Genomic DNA, 19,805 nt, shown 5'->3' with positions numbered 1-19,805 from the left:
TTCGTTTTCCCTTATCTTCTCCCATTCCCATCCTCCTTTCCTTCGTATTATTCGCGAATGATCACGATGCCAAACGTACGAATACTAATACACCTCTGATGGTGTCATCGAAACGATTACGTTAACGAAAATATTACCGTCTCTCGCGAAAAGAAAGTTTTAGAGATATCGCTTAATAAAGAACGTTCGTTAAATGTTCTAATCGCGAGGGTTTAAAAACGAATATGAACTTAAAACGAATAAAATTACTTTATATATATATATATATATATATATATATATTAAACTGTCATTAAGTTACAAACCTCGGCTAGGATTTCTGAGAACTTATAATGGTAAGATTATATTAGACTTAGGATTAATTTGTTAAGACTAGCTTGTAGTCTAGCTCGTAAAACCCAGCTGTCCTTGGCTTGTTACGTTTCGTTCTTGTATACGTACATATACATAATATGTATATATCTACGCATATTGATATACATAATATATATATATATATATATATATATATATATTCGCTTGAAAAAAAAAAAAACTTTTTCTCCTCTTTCTTTTCTCGTTTAAAAAGGCAACCGAGCACAGCTGGGTTAAGGATCAAAAGGATCTGATTAAATTGCTTCTGCAAGATGCGTTCACAGGTGTGACATTGACGGTAACCGGTGTTTCGCGAAAACGCATATCGCAGAGAGTTGAACTTTTGTTTGAAGAGTTCGGATTAAACCCAAGAGAAATGTATTCCGAGAGCGAAATGGGAATTTATCGATAGATAACTAAGTAAGAGTACGAATAAGGATTAATAGATACAGGAGTTAGAATAACGATATATAGGAAGTTTCTTGATCGTTTAATTAGTAAATATGCGGTTTGATCACATATGTAGATATACATTTCGAGCTTTATTCGTGAATCAGATAATATTATCAATGTCGAATATAAAAAAAAAATGACTTAACCGAGATAACATTGAAATGGCATAAATTTTTTTTTCTTCCTTTTTTTTTCTATTTCTTTCGTCAAATACGATCAGGTTAAGCTCGACGCACATACTCTTATCGACTTACAATTTTTGATATTTCTATTGAATATACGATTTTGAACGTATCGAATGTGCTATCGAAATTTTTTCCCCCGAATATGTGTCTAGGTAATTGGCCATCGATATGAAAGTGAACACGAAGTTTGTATACATAGTATAAATTATTATCTAGACGATAAGAGGCAACGGGTGCAGAACGTGAATTTACATAGGAAGTCGATACGTTTGATAAGCGTATAAAGTATATCTATGTAAATGCACGCTGATTTGCCGGCAGTTAAATGAACAAACTCAGATGGAAAAGTATTAAAAATGATAAAATATAATTATATATTATATACATACATTTTACGATTAAGGTGTAATTATCCGTTGGTACATATCGCTCTTGTAATCTAAAGGAAATATTATAAGTTATAATAGAGAGGATCCTTTCGCAAAAAAAAAAAAAAAGAAAAGAAGAAATTTGAGATTTTTTCCGACATAAGAAAATATCAACAAAAACTAAAGATGTATGCACGCGATACATGGAACAAAAAAAATAATTAACTTATTGTATTATTATTATTATTACTACTATTATTATTATTATTATTATTGTTGTTGTTGTTGGTGATGTTGTGGTTGTTATTATTATTATTATTATTATTATTATTATTATTATTATTATTATTATTATTATTATTATTATTATTATTATCATTATTATTATTATTAGATATTATTACTGAAAGTACTGCCATAATCGATCTTTACGAATACGACGAAGGAAAATATTTCCTAATGCGCTTAGATTAAACATTATAAATAACATTTCAATTTTAACGTCCCTAGATTTGATATTTTTGACACATAGATCGCTATACTTTGTTATAAATAAAATATTAGATTTTCTTTTTTTCTCTCTCTCTCTTTTTTTCTTTTTTTATTTTTTTTTCTGTTTTTAATCTTTAGCACAAACTCCGTAAAAAATTCATGTTGAATCTATTCAAATGACATTTGTAAGATGCGTGATACATAAATTATCTATAATACGACGTATCATTAGAGTGACGAATATAATTGGTCACTTTGCGAATGCGGAACAATGATTCTGAATGGTCCCACGGCACAACGAAAATAATAAAAAAAAACAGAAGTTTTTCGTTTTTTACAAATCGTTTATCACATATTTTATCCTGCACAGAGAAGGAGAAACGTTTCTTTTTCTTTTTTCTTTTTTTCTCACTTAGGGTCTCTGAGACAGACTCGTATGCGAGTCTCGTACGTAATCCACAAACTTACAGGCAAAACTTGCGATTCTTTAAAAACAGCATTTACAAAACTTGTTACTCCCGCGAGAAATTCCATTCCGTCGCTCGTATTTTATCTGAGCTTCTCGGCTTCTATGCGAACAGATCGAATAATAACGAGCAGAAAGTTCTGAGTTGTGTGTGTGTATGTGTGTGTGTGTTTGCCCTTTTCAAACGTTTCGAATTTTACCAGGTGATTGATTACGCTATAACTTTTGTTGATCTAAGCAAAACTCATTTAAATTAACGAAGTCTCTCCAAACGTATGTAGGAATATGTACCAAATTTATTTCCTACGATTCTCTACATAATATTACTAAATTGTACCTCGACATTTATCTCTTTCGCAGAGATATTTGCAACGGTAGGTATGTTTATGAATTAAGCGTGAATTTTCACTGAATTTTCATTCGAACTCGTATCAGGAGGTTAAAAAAAAAAAAAAAGAGAGAAACAAAAAGAAGAGACAAAAAAAATTTAATACCCAGATACATGCTCATAGATTTACGGAATAGCACGATTTGTAAAATTTATATTACATATTGATTTTATTTTACTCCTTAGTATATCTTTTTCCGCGATGTTATTATTGATTTTATATATACACGGCACGCGCATTTACGCTCGATGGATTAGCAATGTTTATATTTACACAGAATGATGAATCGTCGCAATCCGATGGCTCGGCTCGTCGACAAAATCAAATAGAAGCATCTGGATATCGAATGGATTCGAGTTTTATCCTACGGTAGAAAAAAATTCAATCGTAGATCCTATTAAGGATCTAAAGAAACGAAACTCGAAAAATTCATAATCAATGAAAATTGTAAAACTCGTTTAATTAGATCGTACGGTCCGTTGAAAGTTCGACTAGAAAAACAATAGAGAAGTTTATCGTTCGTCGAAAGTTTCATACGTATATATTGTTCGACGAGAGCACACAACACCAACGAGAAAATGTTCTCTTCTTTTCATTTTCTTTTTTTCTTTAACTCTCTCTCTCTCTCTCTCTCTCTCTCTCTCTCTCTCTCTCTCTCTCTCTCTCTCTCTCTCTCTCTCTCTCTCTTTCTCTCTTTCTTTTTCTCTATCTATTTATCTCTTTCTTTCTTACACCCTTCTAACATTTTCGCTTTCATTCTCTTTTAGGTTTCCAAATACTTTACTCTCAGACTATGTTCTTCCTCATCGAAACTTTCTTTAACCTCGTCAAATGACGTATCGTTTTCATCTCACGTTTCAACGCACCAAGACGAAAATTGCGGCTTGTTACTAATTATAACTCTATCTTCCAGCTTGTTGGATAAACTAGAAACTCAATTTGTCAATTAGACCCTCTCGGACAAAACCGACAGAACTAGACGAAGAGATTATTTTTCAAGAATTATATATACCAACAATCGCCATTGCAGAAATACTGCTTATCCTTATCATTTTAAAATAACAGTTTCGATGACTGTTCTTCATTTTCATACTAGGAATTAAGATCGGTGCATCTCGCAGCTTTCACAAAACCTTTGAAACAAAAATGATGAAAGGAAAAGAAAGGTAGAAAGAGAGAGAAAGTGTCTCGGAAAACTTGACGCTGCTCATTAAGAATAGAGATAAAAAAAAACAGTACATTTCGTATACGAGCACATCTCACGTACAAGAGTCCTGTAGGAAGGAAAAAGGAAACTCTGGATGGTCGGAAGCAAGAAAATTTGTATATGGGCTTGAGAGGAGAAATGGCTCGGTGGACAAGAAGAAAAATCGAGCGTACTTCGAGAAAAGTGTAGTTCTCCGGTATTGCCACGGCACGTTTGCGTGACTCGACACGCGAGGTACAAGAGGCGAGAGATGTCAACGAAAGCGCCTAAAACCGTAAGAAAAAGAAGCTTTCTTTTTTATTCTTTTTAAGCAACACTTTCTCAAACGTTGTTTGCCTTTATCTTAAGAAAGAGCAATAATATACTTTCCTCTTTCTCTACCATATATACATATATACATATGTAACTGTACGTTTTTTATGTGTGTGAAATTATTTTAATTTTCTTTCTTTTTTCATTCCTTTTTCCCTCCTTTTTTATATATTTCTTTCTTTTTTTTTTTTTTTCTTTTTTTTTTCATCGATGGAGAATACCGAATCGACGATCGTCCATTATTCATGGGCGATGGGGAAAAATGGAATATCGATTAATCGACGTTAAAACTAAAGCGAAAGGAACAACGATTATGATCGTATCTCATTGCATCTTTCTAGAAAACTAATGGTAAAGAAAATAAAAACGACGTTCGTTTCTATCGTTCTAAGGCGGTACATAATCCGAATTTAAATCTTAAGATTACATAATGCAAATGTAAAAAAAAGAAGATAAAAAGAAAGATGTTTAGCGTGAATACTTTTGAATGGTCTACCTTTTCTGAGATTCTGAAAAGGTTGCCTTTCCTGCACACCTTTCTATTCCGTAACGACTTCGTTCTGTGCCTTCGCCATTTTTCCAGTTTCGTTTCCCCTCTTTCTCACATCTTTCCTTCTTTTTTTATTCTTTTATTTATTTATTGTTTTTTTTTCCCCTTTTCTTCCCTTTCTTTTTTCCTTTTTAATATTCTTCTTATTCTCTTTTCATTTTTCCTCTTCTCGTTTGCAGCCATTCCCAAAGCTTTTTCGGAATTAATCCCTGGGCACCTACTACCTATTCCTAATTGCTTCCTGCTGGTAATACTTTCATTTCCGCGCCTCAACGTCTACCTAACCGTATTTTCCTATTCCTGACAAAATAATCTCTCTTTTCGTTTCTTTATTTTTTTCTATTTTTTTTTTTTTTTCTTTTTTTTCTCTCATAGCTTCATACCTTCTAATCGCTTAGTTTCTCGTCTACCGGAATTTCTTAGCTGTAAACTTTATCGAATGGATCAAAAATTGGGATAAAGTTGGTTAAACAGCTTGATTTTAATTTCGCGATTATTTATCAACGAAAAAGATATATGCATTCATACATACATACATGCATGCATACATGCATACATACATACATATATATGTATATATATACATAAAGAGAGAGAAGGAGACAAAGAGAGAGAGAGAGAGAGAGAGAGAGAGAGAGGAAAGAGAAAAAGATTATAGAGTGCAAAAAGAGAAAGAGAGAGAAAGAATGAGTGAGCGAATAAATATTCATAATATCCGTCGTAAATAGAACGATCGTTATATTCGTTCGCACAGAGGAACTTTGTAATCTCCCAAAAGCTCGGTCGTTCGCTCGATTATACATGCATTTATAATGTTATTGAATATGGACGAAATAAAACGCGTTCGTGCGAACAGCGCATTTGAAAGTTTCTACATAATACTAATCCATGGATAATACGACGTTCGCATCCTACAAAATATTGTTTTCCCTTTCTCGTTTTCTCTTTTTCTTTTTGTGTTTGATTTTCCTTCGTTATATGACATACACACACACACACACACACACACACACACACACACTTATATGAGCATTAAATAGAAGAAAAAAATAGCAGTTTTTCAAGAAAAAAAAATAACGATATTTTCATCTATCATATTGGAGAGATAAATCCGAAAATCGATAATTATGATGATTAATCTTTATATACATCATATAAATAAACGTTCGCGATAAAACGTCTGATTGATTATATTCTTATACATGGATAATGATTATTTAATAGGATTAAGAATCTAAAATAATGAAATTTTTCGATTCGATAATAAATAGAAAAGATATTCCAAAATTCGAAAATTATCCTTCGATTGAACCAGTTTAAATCTGATCCAATTGTGGTTACTCCAAAAAAAAATGATCCATCGAATAATGAAAGCTTTTAAACGCTAACCAGCTCGACCATATTTTTTGAGGCAACTCTTTCCGGAACTAATTTTGGACTAATCCGAATTTTTGGATAAGCGTACTTGATCGATCATAATTAATTACACTTCGGCAGCCTCAATTTCACCTGAAATAATTTAGAAAGAAAGTAATTAAATCTGGTTCGTCAACTTTCGAAGGGTACTTTCGATTCGTTTCGATAAAGCGAGAATGAAATTATTCTAACGGTGTTAGTGGAATTGAGTTTTCACTTCGAACGGTCGGCTTCGTTCAAAAAGGCCAAAAGGCCGAATCGAAAAACTTTCTTCGCTGTTTCTATGATAAATATATCGGGTGAATGTTAATGCCAAACAGTTGGCAACGAATCGTTTCGAACATCGAAAATCGACGAAGAGACTTTCCGTAATTGTTTCGCTCTGTTCACTGTAATCGGAAAAAAAAGAAATAGATAGAGAAGAACAGAAAGGTTAAAAGGGAGCGATCGCATTGCAGCTTCTTTTACGTTAGACGTAAGAATGCTGCCTTTCTCGCTTCAATGGAACGTGCAATTTAGTTTAATTAAATTCAAGTTTACGAAAAGTTTTGAACGAAGCTTTTGATACGAACTATCCATTCTATCTCTCTCTTTATAAACGACAACTCTAAAGGGAACATTGTCTATAATATATTATAAATGGAAAGAGAAATGAATGCTAAACTCTTTTAAATATAGCTGAATGAGATCGAAAATGCGTTTATTTCGCATTTGCGCAAAAAAGGAAAGAAGAAAAAGGAAAGAAAAAAGAATCGTACGAATGACAATAAGAAGAATAAAAGAAAGAAAGGAAATAAGAGCAGGCACACGCATTGGTGTGCGCATATATATATATATATATATATATATATATATATCCCTGGTACTCAGCTGTTCTCTCGGCAAGTTGTTTGGTCCAAGAGCTATATGTTCAGCCAACTAGTTAATATTTATTAGCTACGGACAGAGATATATGCTCAACAAAGTACACCTGCTTCAAGCTTTGGTATGAGTATAGAGAAGGTGCTGGCCTCGTCCCTCTTAGGAGGAACTATATAAGTACGTTTGTGGCATCTTTCTATGGAAGTTTCTACTGGTTCCTACTCATTCAAGAAATACGAGAGTTCTAGAGAATAGAAAATCTTCGTGTGCGAGGAATATTTATTCACAAAAAAAAAGAAAGAGAGAGAGAGAGAGAGAGAGAGAGAAAAGAAAAAAAAAGAGAAAAAGAACTTTCGTTAAATTTCAATGACAAAAAAGAGCGAAGCTTTAACTTCGCCATATTATCTCACTCGTTTTTTATTCTTTTCTTTTTTTTCGATATTCTCTTCTTCTTTTCTTTTCCCTATTTCTTTCTTTCTTTCTTTCCTTTTTTTTTTTTTTTTCATTTTATCTCAGATTTTATTTTCAAAAGATATTAAAAACGATAGTTCTGGTTTAAACATCGTCCGAGAGCGACGGGTGACAGGAAATTTATAGAGGAAGCTGAAACGTGTACCGGGTGCCCACGGAGAACGCTACTATTCCTAAAGGGGTCGTAAGAGGATGATGGCATTCGCCACGGACTATTGTTCGTGGGTGGACGAGAGGAACTATTAGACGCCTAGTTTAATGGTTACTACACCCTAGTTGCTAGCAGTATCTCGCGCAAGAGTCGACCTCTTCATTTACCTCTCTCGTTCTCTTCACGTTCAACTCGTCGTCCTCCTCTGGGAGAGAATGGCACGAGTTGGCTTAGGGAATTGGAAGAGTCGAGACTGGGTAGTTTGTGGTTAGTGGTCGCTCATGGTCACATCCTAACCCGAAGGACAACATAGACCAAGAAAATCGTGAATAAAATCTCTTGTCTTATAGATGCTTACTCTTCCCAGGAGGTGCATTCGTATTTAACGTTGAATGCAAAACCACACTCATCTCGATCTCTCTCTCGTCTTTCTCTCTCTCTCTCTCTCTCTCTCTCTCTCTCTCTCTCTCTCTCTCTCTCTCTCTCTCTCTCTCTCTATCCGTTATCCGTCGATATTATCTCTCTTAAAGATTATAAAAAGAATGGGAGAGAAAGAGACGCGAACTGCGCTCGCTGCAATTTCACCCTACTCTCTTTATGAATAATGCGAGAAAAGAATAGCAGCTTGATGAATGTACTTTTTTATCGCGAAAGAAGAGGGACGAGATGGTATCGTTTCCATCCACGAGGGACCAGAACCGAGTTAGAACAATTGAGAACGAACGAACGAACGAACGAACGAACGAACGAACGAACGAACGAACGAACGAACGAAAGCTGAGTGAACAGTTGGCTCGTGGGTCGTTAGCCGCGTAATTAATTCTAAGAGCGAGTATTAGCAGAAGCTCACGGACTTTATGGCCTCCCATTGAAATACGAAGAAGATAAAAAAAAAAGAAAAGAAAGAAGGAAAAGAAAAGAGAAACAAGCAGAAGGAAACGAAACGAAGAAAAAGGAGAAGAAGACTTGCTACGTTCTTCTTTTTTCTTTCTCTCTTTTTTTTCTTTCTCTCTTTTTTTTCTTTCTTTCTTTTTTTTTTTCCTTTCCGCCTCGACTTTTACTACCGACTTTTACCGATCGTTGTCTCTTTTATCCGTGGAAGAGGATTTTCGTCATTGCACGAGTTGCTCCATGCCGTGCTAGATTTTATCCTTCGTCATTTTCTCACTTTAAAACTGTTCTCAAACGAGCCAGACGAGGTTAAGAGAAGAAGCAAGATGAGAAAAGAGAAAAGGAGATAGACGAGAAAAATCAGAGACAGGTAGTGGTGTTAAGTACATCACTATGTCGGTCTTTTGTACTGGTGTGTGCAACGTAAAGAGGACGAAGAAAGAAAGAAAGAATGAAAGAAAGAATGAAAGAAAGAATGAAAGAATGAAAGAAAGAATGAAAGGAAGAAAGAAACGAAGAAAGAAAGAATGAATAAAAAAGAGAGAAAAATAGGAGAGAAAGGAATAGTAGAGGAAGGGGTAAAGGCAGTAGCCTCCGGGAGAGCAAATGGTAGAAAGTGGGAAAGAGTTAAGCCAGGGGTACGAAGACAGAGAAGCAGAGAACGTTGTTAGACGATCGATGAAGGGTTTTGGTACTCCACTGGCACACTGCCCGTTCTATCCTCTATTCGCGCTAACTCTTCTCGGCTCGCGCGTTCGTTTCTTACTTTCTTGCTACCCTTAGGTACATTTGAATTCCTCTTATACGCCTAGAAATAATTCATATGCTCTCGACATCGTTCGCGAGATAAGGTAAACGGTAGAAATTGAAATCGTTTCTACCAGATTTGCGTTCGCCTTTCCATTTTCGGTTCAGTGTTAGAGAGAGAGAGAGAGAGAGAAAGAAAGAAAGAGGAGAAGGTCAGAGAGAGATAGAGGAAAAGGGTGAGAGAGTGAGAATGGGAGGGGGAGGAGTCGACGACCATTGAAAACGTCATCGAGCACGTACATCCGTCGTTCCCTTTTATTCCTCTTTCGTCGTCTCCCAGGTAAACATGGAAATGAAAATTGCCAAAGGCGCGTAGCAAATAGAGTCCCTTTCTCATGATCTCCAGTGCATTCCCGTTCGCTTTCATTCGGACGATGTCTTTCGTTGATGCCCTTTCTTGCTATCCTTCTCTCTTTCTCTCTCTCTCTCTCTCTCTCTCTCTCTCTCTCTCTCTCTCTCTCTCTGTGTCTTTCTCTCTTTCTCTTTCTCTCTTTCTCTCTCTCGTTCCGTGCGACCTCGGAAAATCCAAAGGAAAAGCTAGGGAGGAAATCGAGCAACGTTCGTAACCCTTAGCGAGTCGACGTTTATGATGATGTGATCGTAAATCATAATAAGAGGAAAATCCGATATAAATTGTATGAAGTTAAGCTTTGTCGTTAAGAAAATTATGAAGGAAGAGTAGCGATGATCGAAGGTATCGATTGATTGAAATTTCTTTCGGAAGGCTCAAACAACGTGTTTAATTATTATCATTTATGACAGGCTTCGTAGTCTGTCTCGTTTATTATTACGAAGAAAAATCTATATACCTTTCGAAGGAGATCAAAAAGCTACCAAAATAATGGAACTTCCGATCGATAGTATGCGGTTTACCGTCTTACGTGATTTAAATTTTACGCGTCGAGTAAAAGATATGTATGTGGGTGGGTATCATCGGGATCGTATTTTCTCTCTCGTTGGAACTACTTTCGGATACGTTAAGAGTTACGAAGTTAGACTTGGACGAATTTGTATCTGGCACTGTGAAGAGGAGGAACACCAAGGAATAAGAGATTGCTACGGAAGAATGAAATTCTCGAGTATGCTGAGGAAACGACTTGGAAGCCTACACGAAGCGAAACGGATCCCATTTTCGAGAAACATAAAAGCGAATCCTTCCGATTCGTTTACATTATAAGGGCGGATCTTGGGTTTCCTCGACGGCGTCACGATGATGGGAGGAAATAGTCCGTTGGAAGAAAAGATCTTTCGACTAAGGGAGACAGAATGAAGAAAGACGTGAGAGAGCGAAATGATATGGCTGATTCGAGAGACCCGTCCGAAACGGATGATAAGAATAATTTACTGCTTCCTGATTCGAAATGATTTATTTCGAAAGGAAAAAAGAAAAAAAAAAGAACACCGATTAATGATCCATGTAGTTTTTAGCAAAATAATCTGAAAGCAATCCCAATATTTTTCAACGAAATCGTATCGAGGAAGTAATAACGAACTATATCAGATCAGACATCGGTGGTTCATTACTCGAAACACATAAATTATACGTTTAATACCGTACATCTCGGTGATGTTTATATTATTCGATGTATGCAGGTATATTTTGGTGTGTAGTATATACTAGCTATATGTGCATAGGGTTTGCAAAAACAAATGTCTATCCACCGAGGAAACTGTTCTATTTACATTCACGATTATATATTAAATTAACATCGTATTTTGTATAAAATTTCATTTCGCAAAACGTCCTTCGTAACATAAATTATTAATGTTCTTTTCTCGTAATTTTCTCTCTCTCTCTCTCTCTCTCTCTCTCTCTCTCTCTCTCCTTCTACACATAGTTTACTTAAACAACTTAAACACTTGCATACGTACATAGATACCTCCTACATAACGTCGTCTAGACGCAATGTAATCAAAGAAAGTAGTACTACTGGCCGCATAACATACAAACTCTTAATCGATACGTCGTCGTCCAAGATCTACTCGAACTTCCGTTTAATTTCGAATTCCTCGTTTGTGTATCAGCCTTAACTTGTCGATTAATGACAACTTCCCTTACGTTCTCGTTCGCTCTCGATCGTGTTTAATCCGCTTAGCTGAATTATTACCATTAACAAATTGCTCGGACTAAGTTGTAGCCGATGTTGCGGCTCCTACCTCCCTTATTCCCTTCCTTCCTTCCTTCCTTCCTTACGAAGTAGAGGCTTGTTTTACGAAGAAGTTTCTCTGTCCACAACAACGCTATCTGCGGAAAGTGCAAACCTGTATACCCGACGAAAGGACCGGCTTTGCCGTCGACTTGGCAAAATCCGAGACAAGATCAAACAGACGATGCCCGCACGGGGATTATGCGAGCTTCTGTCGAGCATTACCGTGCTGCTTCCTAGACATCGTTACCCGTTTCTCTCTACTTTGTTCCGTTCTACTTAACGTAACTTAACTTAAATACGAAGCGATATCTAACGTTGAACAAATAATAGATAGATAGATAGACTCCTGGGGCTCCCGTTTACTCGTAACATTCATTCGAGGATATTTCATCGTCTAATAATGTTCCCGTTCTCTACAACCATTTATATCCTTATCTACTTGGTTAAGTATATGATAGGTTTATCATCCGATTTCATAAAAGGCGACACACTATCTTTTTCTTCTTACTAGAATACTTTACGCAAGAAGATTCGTCATTCGCGATACGTTCCCGCGCGTAAAGTTTTCTAATGTAAATTCTTCACGTCAAATTCTTTAAAATGTATTACTTTTGCTAGAGAGTATGCTAGGGAATACGTGTCACTTATCGTACGAGCCGAGCGAAAAGTTTTAATGGAATCCGTTACCGCGTTCCTCGGCTGCCTGCCTGTTTAAATTACGCGTTTCAAACCACTCCGAATATTCGGCAATTAACTCGAAAATTCGCTATTATTATCGCATCAAAGGATTTAATTACCATTTTCTATAGATCGAATGTCTCTCTCTCCCTCCCTCTCCCTCTTTTTCTCTAGAATATGGATGGACACAACGGTGCGCGTAAAATAATGAATCGTATTGATACTGCAAAAGTGGATCATTTCACATCAATCAAAAAATAACTTGCTTTTTTATCATATCTCTACAATCGAATCATTTTAATATATTAATCCAGTTTAATAAATATTAAATATTAAAATTTAGTCAAAAGGTATCTAATAATTTAATTAATGATGCTATTATACCCATAAATTTCGCTACACATGAAATTACGTTGTATTTCAATGTGAAATTGTTAAAAACACAAATGTAGATGATAAACAAATTATTAAACGATTCGATCGAAAAATCGAAGTTTTCTCAGAAGCTTCGTAAGAAATCAGAAATAATCGTGAGTTCGAAGAGAGATATAAGAAAAGAAAAAAGATTAAATAGGATCATAAGGAAGGAAAGCAGGTAGGTAGGTAGGTACGTTAAGAAAAAAAGAAAGGAAGGACAGGAAGAGGAAAAATAATAATAAGAAGAAAAATAAGAAGAAGAAGAAGAAGAAGAAGAAGAAGAAGAGGTAGACGTAGAGTCAAGAAACATTCGAGAAGAAGTTGAGTGCCGAGTTAGAAGACAAAGAGGCACAAGCGTAGCGGAGTGATTGAGTAAATCAAGGAGGCACTTAGCGTGCCTGAAATTCCGACCTCCGTCCACTCGGTCTGTTCTGGCAGCACTCCAGCATCCGGTAGTCTCGCCATTTCTCCTACATCGCTTGCCGTGTGTGTTATAGAGGTTGAGGAAGGGAAAATCGTGAGAGTCGAAGAATATTGCGAAATGAAACGAAAAGAAAATAAATAAATAAAGAAAGAAAAAAAGAAAGAAAGAAAGCAAGCAAAAGAGAAAGAAAAGGAAGAAGCGAGAGTCGTTATTGTTTAGTAAAGAAAAATTTTTCAAGATTTCCCAAGATTTGTCTTTCTATACATTTCAATATATCGTATATCTACTTCGAATTGATTTTTAAATATAGGTCATAGAGAAAAGAGTATCATGTAATTTATAAAAGGCATCTAAAACTTCACAATGGCCATTTAACGTCGAACCACCATCGATACTTTCTTTCACTTTCGAAATAATGACGTGATTTCAATGAGAAAAAGAGTATTAGAAGTCGTTTAAATCTTTCTCGTACGCGTTAAATCTAAACGCGTATGGACTAACGTACTGACGTCCATTGTTTTGCCACATTCTACTCTCATTTATTGTTCTTCTGAAAGCAGCTAGAACGTTCCTCAAGTGGAAGAGAAACGATTCGATATGTGGCAATTCCGCGAAAGTTTCTTCGAAGAGACGTCAATGTATTGAAAACGTTATACAATGCGTTTTCACGTTTTCCTTGGCTATAATCATAAATTTTTCCTTTATATATATATATATATCCTGCGAACAAATCATTTGAATGATCGATCGATTTTAAGAAGATCTAACTAAAGAAAGGATCTTTCTTACGTCCTCCTTAATACATACATACATACATACATACATAAGAAAGTATCAAGCAATAAGGAATATAACGTCGAAACTAAGTATCTAAGTACGTTGAAAGGATCTCAAAGGTAGTCGAAGGTTTTCGCTACGGTAGAAAAAGCGGAGAAACAATCACCGAGCTTTTACGCACGAACGATCAAGAGCTCTTACCGACAGTCACGCTCGAACGTCCCTTCTTCCGGTTCACTCACAAACTGTTAGAAAGCTCTGCAACTTACTAGTTCATCCTTCCTAGTCGAGGAGTAAACTCACTTGAAAAGCTAAATTTCGCTTCGACGTTTCGACGTTTCTCTCTCCGCTATGTAATTGCGATCTCGATAGGTGAAACTTCGTCATCGCGAACTCAAAAGCTAAGCAAGATCAACTCCTATAGAATCTTTCAAGACCATCTTTTCGGCCATCTTTTTAAATATTTATCTTTAACGCATCAACAAATTCGACTGTCTTTTTCTACAAATGACAAAACGATACTTTTCAACAAAATAATGTCAATTAATTGTCAATCTAGAAAAGTTAATAAGATTAAACTTTATCATTGTTCAGTTTTCATCACAAGTTTAAAATATCTATATATTCCCTGGTGTGATTACACGCCCATCAATATTGTCATATTATACTACCGAAATAATCGATCCAACCGCAACTTCCCATGCTCTGTAATTATAGTAGATACACTTTGTAGAGATCGTGTGTTATATACGCTTTGCGATCGTAAAATTAGTTATACATTCTCCTCCCCCCTTCCCGTCCCACTCTCATCCTCGCCATCACTCCTCCTGTCCTCTTCCCATAACATATAATAAGGATTTATCGTTAAATAATAACAAGTTAAACGATGGCTGTCAATGAATTTCAATAATAATGCTTTACTCGTTTTTGATAGAAACAAATAAAATAAACTTTTCCAGTGCTGTTGAATTCTATATACCTAAATATTACTGAAAGTTAATAACAAAAATTAAAATACGTCGGTACATACAAGAGAATAACAATTACGAAAGGAAGTTTAATTAATTTTCAAAAGTATTTTACGCATTTGCCTTTATTAAAACTTTTTTGATAAATTATCGATCGTTCAACGTAATTCCAGAAAATGAAATATTGAAATACGTGATCGAATCTAATTTCCATTTAAAAGATTCAATAAGATAAAAAAAAAAGGAAACAGTATTATAAAATGAAATATGATCGATTAAAATATACGAATCGGTATTTTCTGTTTTTCTTTTTGTTTCTATTTTTTGTTGCTATACTCGACTTTTTTTCTTCTTTCTTCTCGACCATGTTTCTTGTATGTTGGTAGCAGCAGCAACAATAAGAAGTGTACTTTATGTCGACACTCAAGTTTTTCAGATCCGTATCTTCCAAGATGAAATCTTGTCGAGCTTCTTTCTAAAAATAAAAAGAGTCAAGGAGAAGTTACTTTTTCGTTTTACGTCATCTTCTCTTCTTCTTCTTTTTTCTTCTTTCGTTCTTTTTCCCATCTTTCCTTTTTCTTTTCTTCGCCTTGTGACGAGATAGAAACTGTAATATTATATTTCATTTATCATTTCAATCGATCGCAACGTGTACAATTTTTTAATACAATACATATCCAAGCTTATTTGTCAAAAAGAGATCGTGGAATCGTTTACATTTATTGAATCATATATATTCCTAACATGATCAATATAAATCAATAAAATTTGCTATTCGCGTGATACACCTTGAAAATCGTTGTTCTAATAAATATCTAAGAAATATTTAATAGTAATAAAAAAATATATATAAAAAAATATAAAAATTTTTCTATTTTCTACTATCAATAGGACATAAACGACCTGTTGTATGTTACAGGTATTCCGTCATAGTGTCTTTCGAATTCTCTAGCCGTTACGGATGCTTGGCACGTTGTGTTGCGCCTCATGGGCAATAAATAATGGTCATGATGTCAATGTCCAAACGTTGGATATCTATCTCCTTCTACGCGTACACTCAGGAATACAGTCGCAAACAGAAACGTCGGTATACCTATATTCATCATTGACAGTATAGAGTCGCACGCAGGATAATGTCTTGTTTCCACTATCGCATAATACAAATACCTAGCAGAAATATGAATATTATACTAACAACAATATTTATTTCTCCTTTTCTCATTTCGTGATGGTCAGTCAACAATCTCTCTCGCATCCTTAAATTAAACTGAATATACTTTGCATTAGAATTATCCTTTTTGTTCGATTAAAAATAAAAGAAAAATTGCCATTCCCAAAGAAAAAGAAAAAATGAATGAATGAATGAATGAATGAATGAATGAATGAATGTGTTTAGTTCTTTATGAGAATAAATAGAACTGTGCAAAGGATTACCTTAATCTATATAGGTCTGTTTTATAGATCTGTTTCAAAAATGTGTATTACATTGTGTAGCAAGAATAAAAAAATGGCGAATATATGTATTCGTCAAACACAGAATACATGCAGCTGCTGTAAGATCGAATTATAACGAAATAGCAATTGATTTTTTTTTTTTTTTTTTTTTTTTAATAATAAGTAACTTTAATAATTAATTTCATTAATATTATTGACAAAATTTAACCAGTCAATCAATCGCCAAATGTCAATCGTCGTATCAACGTCAATACTCGTCATACACAGTTAATAGTTTAAATAAAAAGAATCAGAGATATTCTTGTTCAATAAAAAAAAAAAAAAAAAACAATTATAAGATAAAAAAAAATTATACGATATACGTAAAGATATATAAAAAAATGAGAGAGATGCTCATTGTCAGCTTAGAATTCCGTTGATGGATGAAATTCACTATAACCCGACAAGTGAGTACAATAGAGGTGAAGTTGGGCTTCGCAGTGCCTACTGTTGCTAAATAGAAGCTTCGTTAGGCTTTGTCTGAGCGAAGTACTGCAGCTTTCTCATCCTCTTCGACCCTTGCCGCCTCCCAATGCATCCTCTTTTCTCACTTCCTACTTGAATTATTCTGCGGTACGGTCATGGTTGAATACAGTCGCTCTCTTATTACTTTTGTTACGTAACGGTAATTATAGAGACACTCGTACCTTTTCTTTTTTTTTTTTTGCAGCACGCTACTGGATTATTTATTTTATCTGTCCGACATTTCTTTCTATTCTTTCTTGATTAATCGTTTTAATAATTGGAAGTAGTAGTTGTATAATTTAATTCATTTCTATTCTCCTAACTTCAATTCCAAATTTTTTTTTATCAAGTTTATATATACATACATTCACACGCACACATTGTGTGTGTGTGTGTGTGTGTGTGTGTGTGTGTGTGTGTGTGTGTGTGTGTGTGTGTGTGTGTGTGTGTGTGTGTGTGTGTGTGTGTGTGTGTGTGTGTGTGTGTGTGTGTGTGTGTGTGTGTGTGTGTGTGTGTGTGTGTGTGTGTGTGTGTGTGTGTGTGTGTGTAGAGCAAACGTGAATCATCCGATAATTATATCTCTCTCATATATAAAATTATATCTTGGAAAAATTAGAAATCAACAGAAAAATTCAACATTGTATCCATTTTGTTTTTGCCCCAGAAACGTGACGTAACTTCGTTTACAAGTGAAAGGATAATACTGGACGTTCTCTTGAATGTATGACATGAATACGTATTAGGCAATATTAAAGTAGCGTGGAGGGCTTCTCATCATATTTCGTAGTAGACGTAGCCGAGCATACGTAACTCCGAATACGACGAATACGATGAAGGTTTAGAGCTGGTACGTACTCTAATATACATCATTCGAGTTTCATATAATTTGCATAACGAGCATATATCCGATCTACCTCTAAGCTCCTCTTTGCAAGCAAATACCAAATAACTATTAAAAGTTTTAATCATCGTACAAAATTATCAAGAACACTGATAAATTTTGTTTCCATGATGTTAATGTTTTATTATATCATATAATCATATTTATCTTTCAAACTAATTCTAAACTAAGTGTTATACAAAAAATTGATTTTTGTCTGTTAGAAATCTCCTTTACCATATGAGTTACCGATGGAGTTTAACCTACAAATGATATCTGCATTAATAACAGTTTCAAAGATAGATTACAACTTTATCGACAATACTACTATACCATGATCTAATGAGTATACGAGTAGCAGTGTTATTGATGTTAATATTTTATTAAAAATATAATATGCAATACTTTCAAGTCATCCAAACCAAGAGCTAATCTTGTTAAATATACTGCGTTTAGGACACGGCTCTACATCATTAACAGAGTCACGATAATTCTTCCAAAGATAAAACAAATTCAAACAAACCGTGCCACCGCCACGATTGTACTGAGTATTCTACAAAAATGATAAAATTATTAAAAATGTGAATAACTTGTTATCCTGCAAATATATAATATTATGGTTGATATATTTACAGCCCTGTTGATGTCCCCAATGCAAACCCAAGACTTATTTTTTTTATTATCCATTGTTACAACCCATTTAGAATGATCCTGTGTACTTGTAAACTGAATATTTGCTGCTTGTAGTTTCACTGATTTAATATTATGCACCCTAAAAATGTATAAACTTCAATATATGTTTATCTCTCGTTATTGTATCATTGCATTTCAATAGAAAAACAAATATTTACTCTAAACCATGGCAGTTGGAGTTTAATTTACCTGGTCCATTTAAATATGATTCTACAAATAAGTTGCTCCTTAATTGCGGAGCTACGAGGTCGCTGTAGAGATCTACAATGACAGAAATTGTATTATTAATAAGAAATATATAAAAAAAAGTAATATATATATATATTTATTTATATACACTTATATACCTTTTTGCCATTTATCAGATTTAGCAAAAGAGACAAATTCCAATGAAGCTGACGACTTTATTACCTCCTTATTACTGTATGGAGGATTTTTAATACGAATCTGATTAGCAGCATCCGTGAGAGTAGGATATTGACTGCTTAATTCCTTTGGAAGATTCTTTCTATAAACTATAATTTGACTGTAAATTAATTGACGACCAACTATATCCAACTGATTAGCTTTAAAAGAAATGCATAAAAAACTTTGTCCACGAACATGTCCTGATGTTGGATAACTATATTTAGAATTAGATGAAAGACCATCTACTGTCGATCTATCATCTGTAATTTTATGTTGTGGACTTATGCCTTTGTTAGGTATTGGTGGAAAATTTGGAACACTGTGTATCATCCAAAATCCTTGATTATGATCAGCTGCTACTATACCTTTTGCATGACCGTACTTTCCAACTACTGTACTATTTGGTGGATCGTCATTATACAAAATCCATAATAAATTTTCAGCTATATTCTACAAATAACATATAGTATTGAATTAACTTAAATACCTTTGTCTATTTATATAAAAAATATAAAGATATCTATTAAAATATTTACATCATTGTACAATGAAGCTAATGTATTTCCTGGTATAGAAGTTTTATCTCCTATATCTTTGATAGATAAATCCCATTCCTTGTGTACAGTATCACTTGTTATATACATGTAAGCAGATCCATTTCTTATTAAAGGATTACTGCTATGTGATAATTTTGGAATTTTATACAACACATACCTACGGTAATTAATAAAATTATATATTATTAATTCAAAGAAATCTGACAATTCGACGAAAACAAAATTAGATACATACCAATCAACAAACCTATTTTCATTGTCTCTACATCCTAGTCCGTTTTTTATACCTGCACTATATTTTACACTACTTATGTATAAAAATATTATGTACACTAAAAAATTCATTCTATCTGTGAACTTAAAAAAAACATAGTTTAAATACATATCATGTTTTTATGTCAATTGTTAAGGCTGTTAGTGGCCATGTTTCTTTCGATGCATGTATGACTTCACCGATAAATATGAACAAAAAATGAATTACATGTGTGATGAGGAATCTAATTTATCGACGGTCAATAAGC

General features: G+C 34.3%; 2 protein-coding genes across 5 annotated transcripts in view; one reads left to right on the top strand and one right to left on the bottom strand.

Moving 5' to 3' along the window:
* Positions 1-16,079, top strand: part of LOC122629079 — a 58,593-nt gene extending 42,514 nt beyond the window's left edge. For 3 of the 4 annotated variants that reach the window (XR_006327176.1, XR_006327173.1, XM_043812099.1), the window contains one exon: positions 15,707-16,079. Coding sequence is in view for 1 of the 4 variants with exons in the window: in XM_043812099.1 (XP_043668034.1) it covers positions 15,707-15,739 (33 nt within the window). In the remaining 3 variants the exon portion in view is untranslated. Of the gene's footprint in view, positions 1-3,620; positions 4,376-15,706 lie in introns of those variants that run through there. The other variant, XR_006327172.1, reaches the window with a different exon arrangement.
* A 1,665-nt stretch (positions 16,080-17,744) lies between these two features.
* Positions 17,745-19,706, bottom strand: LOC122629442 (plancitoxin-1). Its single transcript, XM_043812853.1, has 7 exons — positions 19,520-19,706; positions 19,264-19,441; positions 18,667-19,177; positions 18,478-18,580; positions 18,260-18,398; positions 17,960-18,179; positions 17,745-17,889 (listed from the first exon to the last, which is right to left on the bottom strand). The coding sequence occupies exons 1-6, from the start codon at positions 19,666-19,668 to the stop codon at positions 18,039-18,041; spliced, it is 1,221 nt and encodes a 406-aa protein (XP_043668788.1). The 5' UTR covers positions 19,669-19,706; the 3' UTR covers positions 17,745-17,889; positions 17,960-18,038.
* Between the last annotated feature and the right edge of the window lie 99 nt (positions 19,707-19,805).

This window comes from Vespula pensylvanica, chromosome 5 (assembly GCF_014466175.1).
Source record: "Vespula pensylvanica isolate Volc-1 chromosome 5, ASM1446617v1, whole genome shotgun sequence".
Lineage (NCBI taxonomy): Eukaryota > Metazoa > Arthropoda > Insecta > Hymenoptera > Vespidae > Vespula > Vespula pensylvanica.
The sequence above is the reverse complement of the archived record's forward strand: the minus strand, read 5'-3'. Positions and strand labels throughout refer to the sequence as shown.

What these genes read in the sequence shown, in the direction of transcription:
- LOC122629442 (XM_043812853.1), bottom strand. Translation starts at nt 19,668, where the DNA reads ATGTATTTAAACTATGTTTTTTTTAAGTTCACAGATAGAATGAATTTT. An exon ending in TAGCTTCATTGTACAATGAT is followed by an intron (nt 19,178 to 19,263) that starts GTAAATATTTTA and finishes TGTTATTTGTAG; the next exon opens with AATATAGCTGAAAATTTATT. An exon ending in TCCAACTGCCATGGTTTAGA is followed by an intron (nt 18,399 to 18,477) that starts GTAAATATTTGT and finishes ATACATTTTTAG; the next exon opens with GGTGCATAATATTAAATCAG.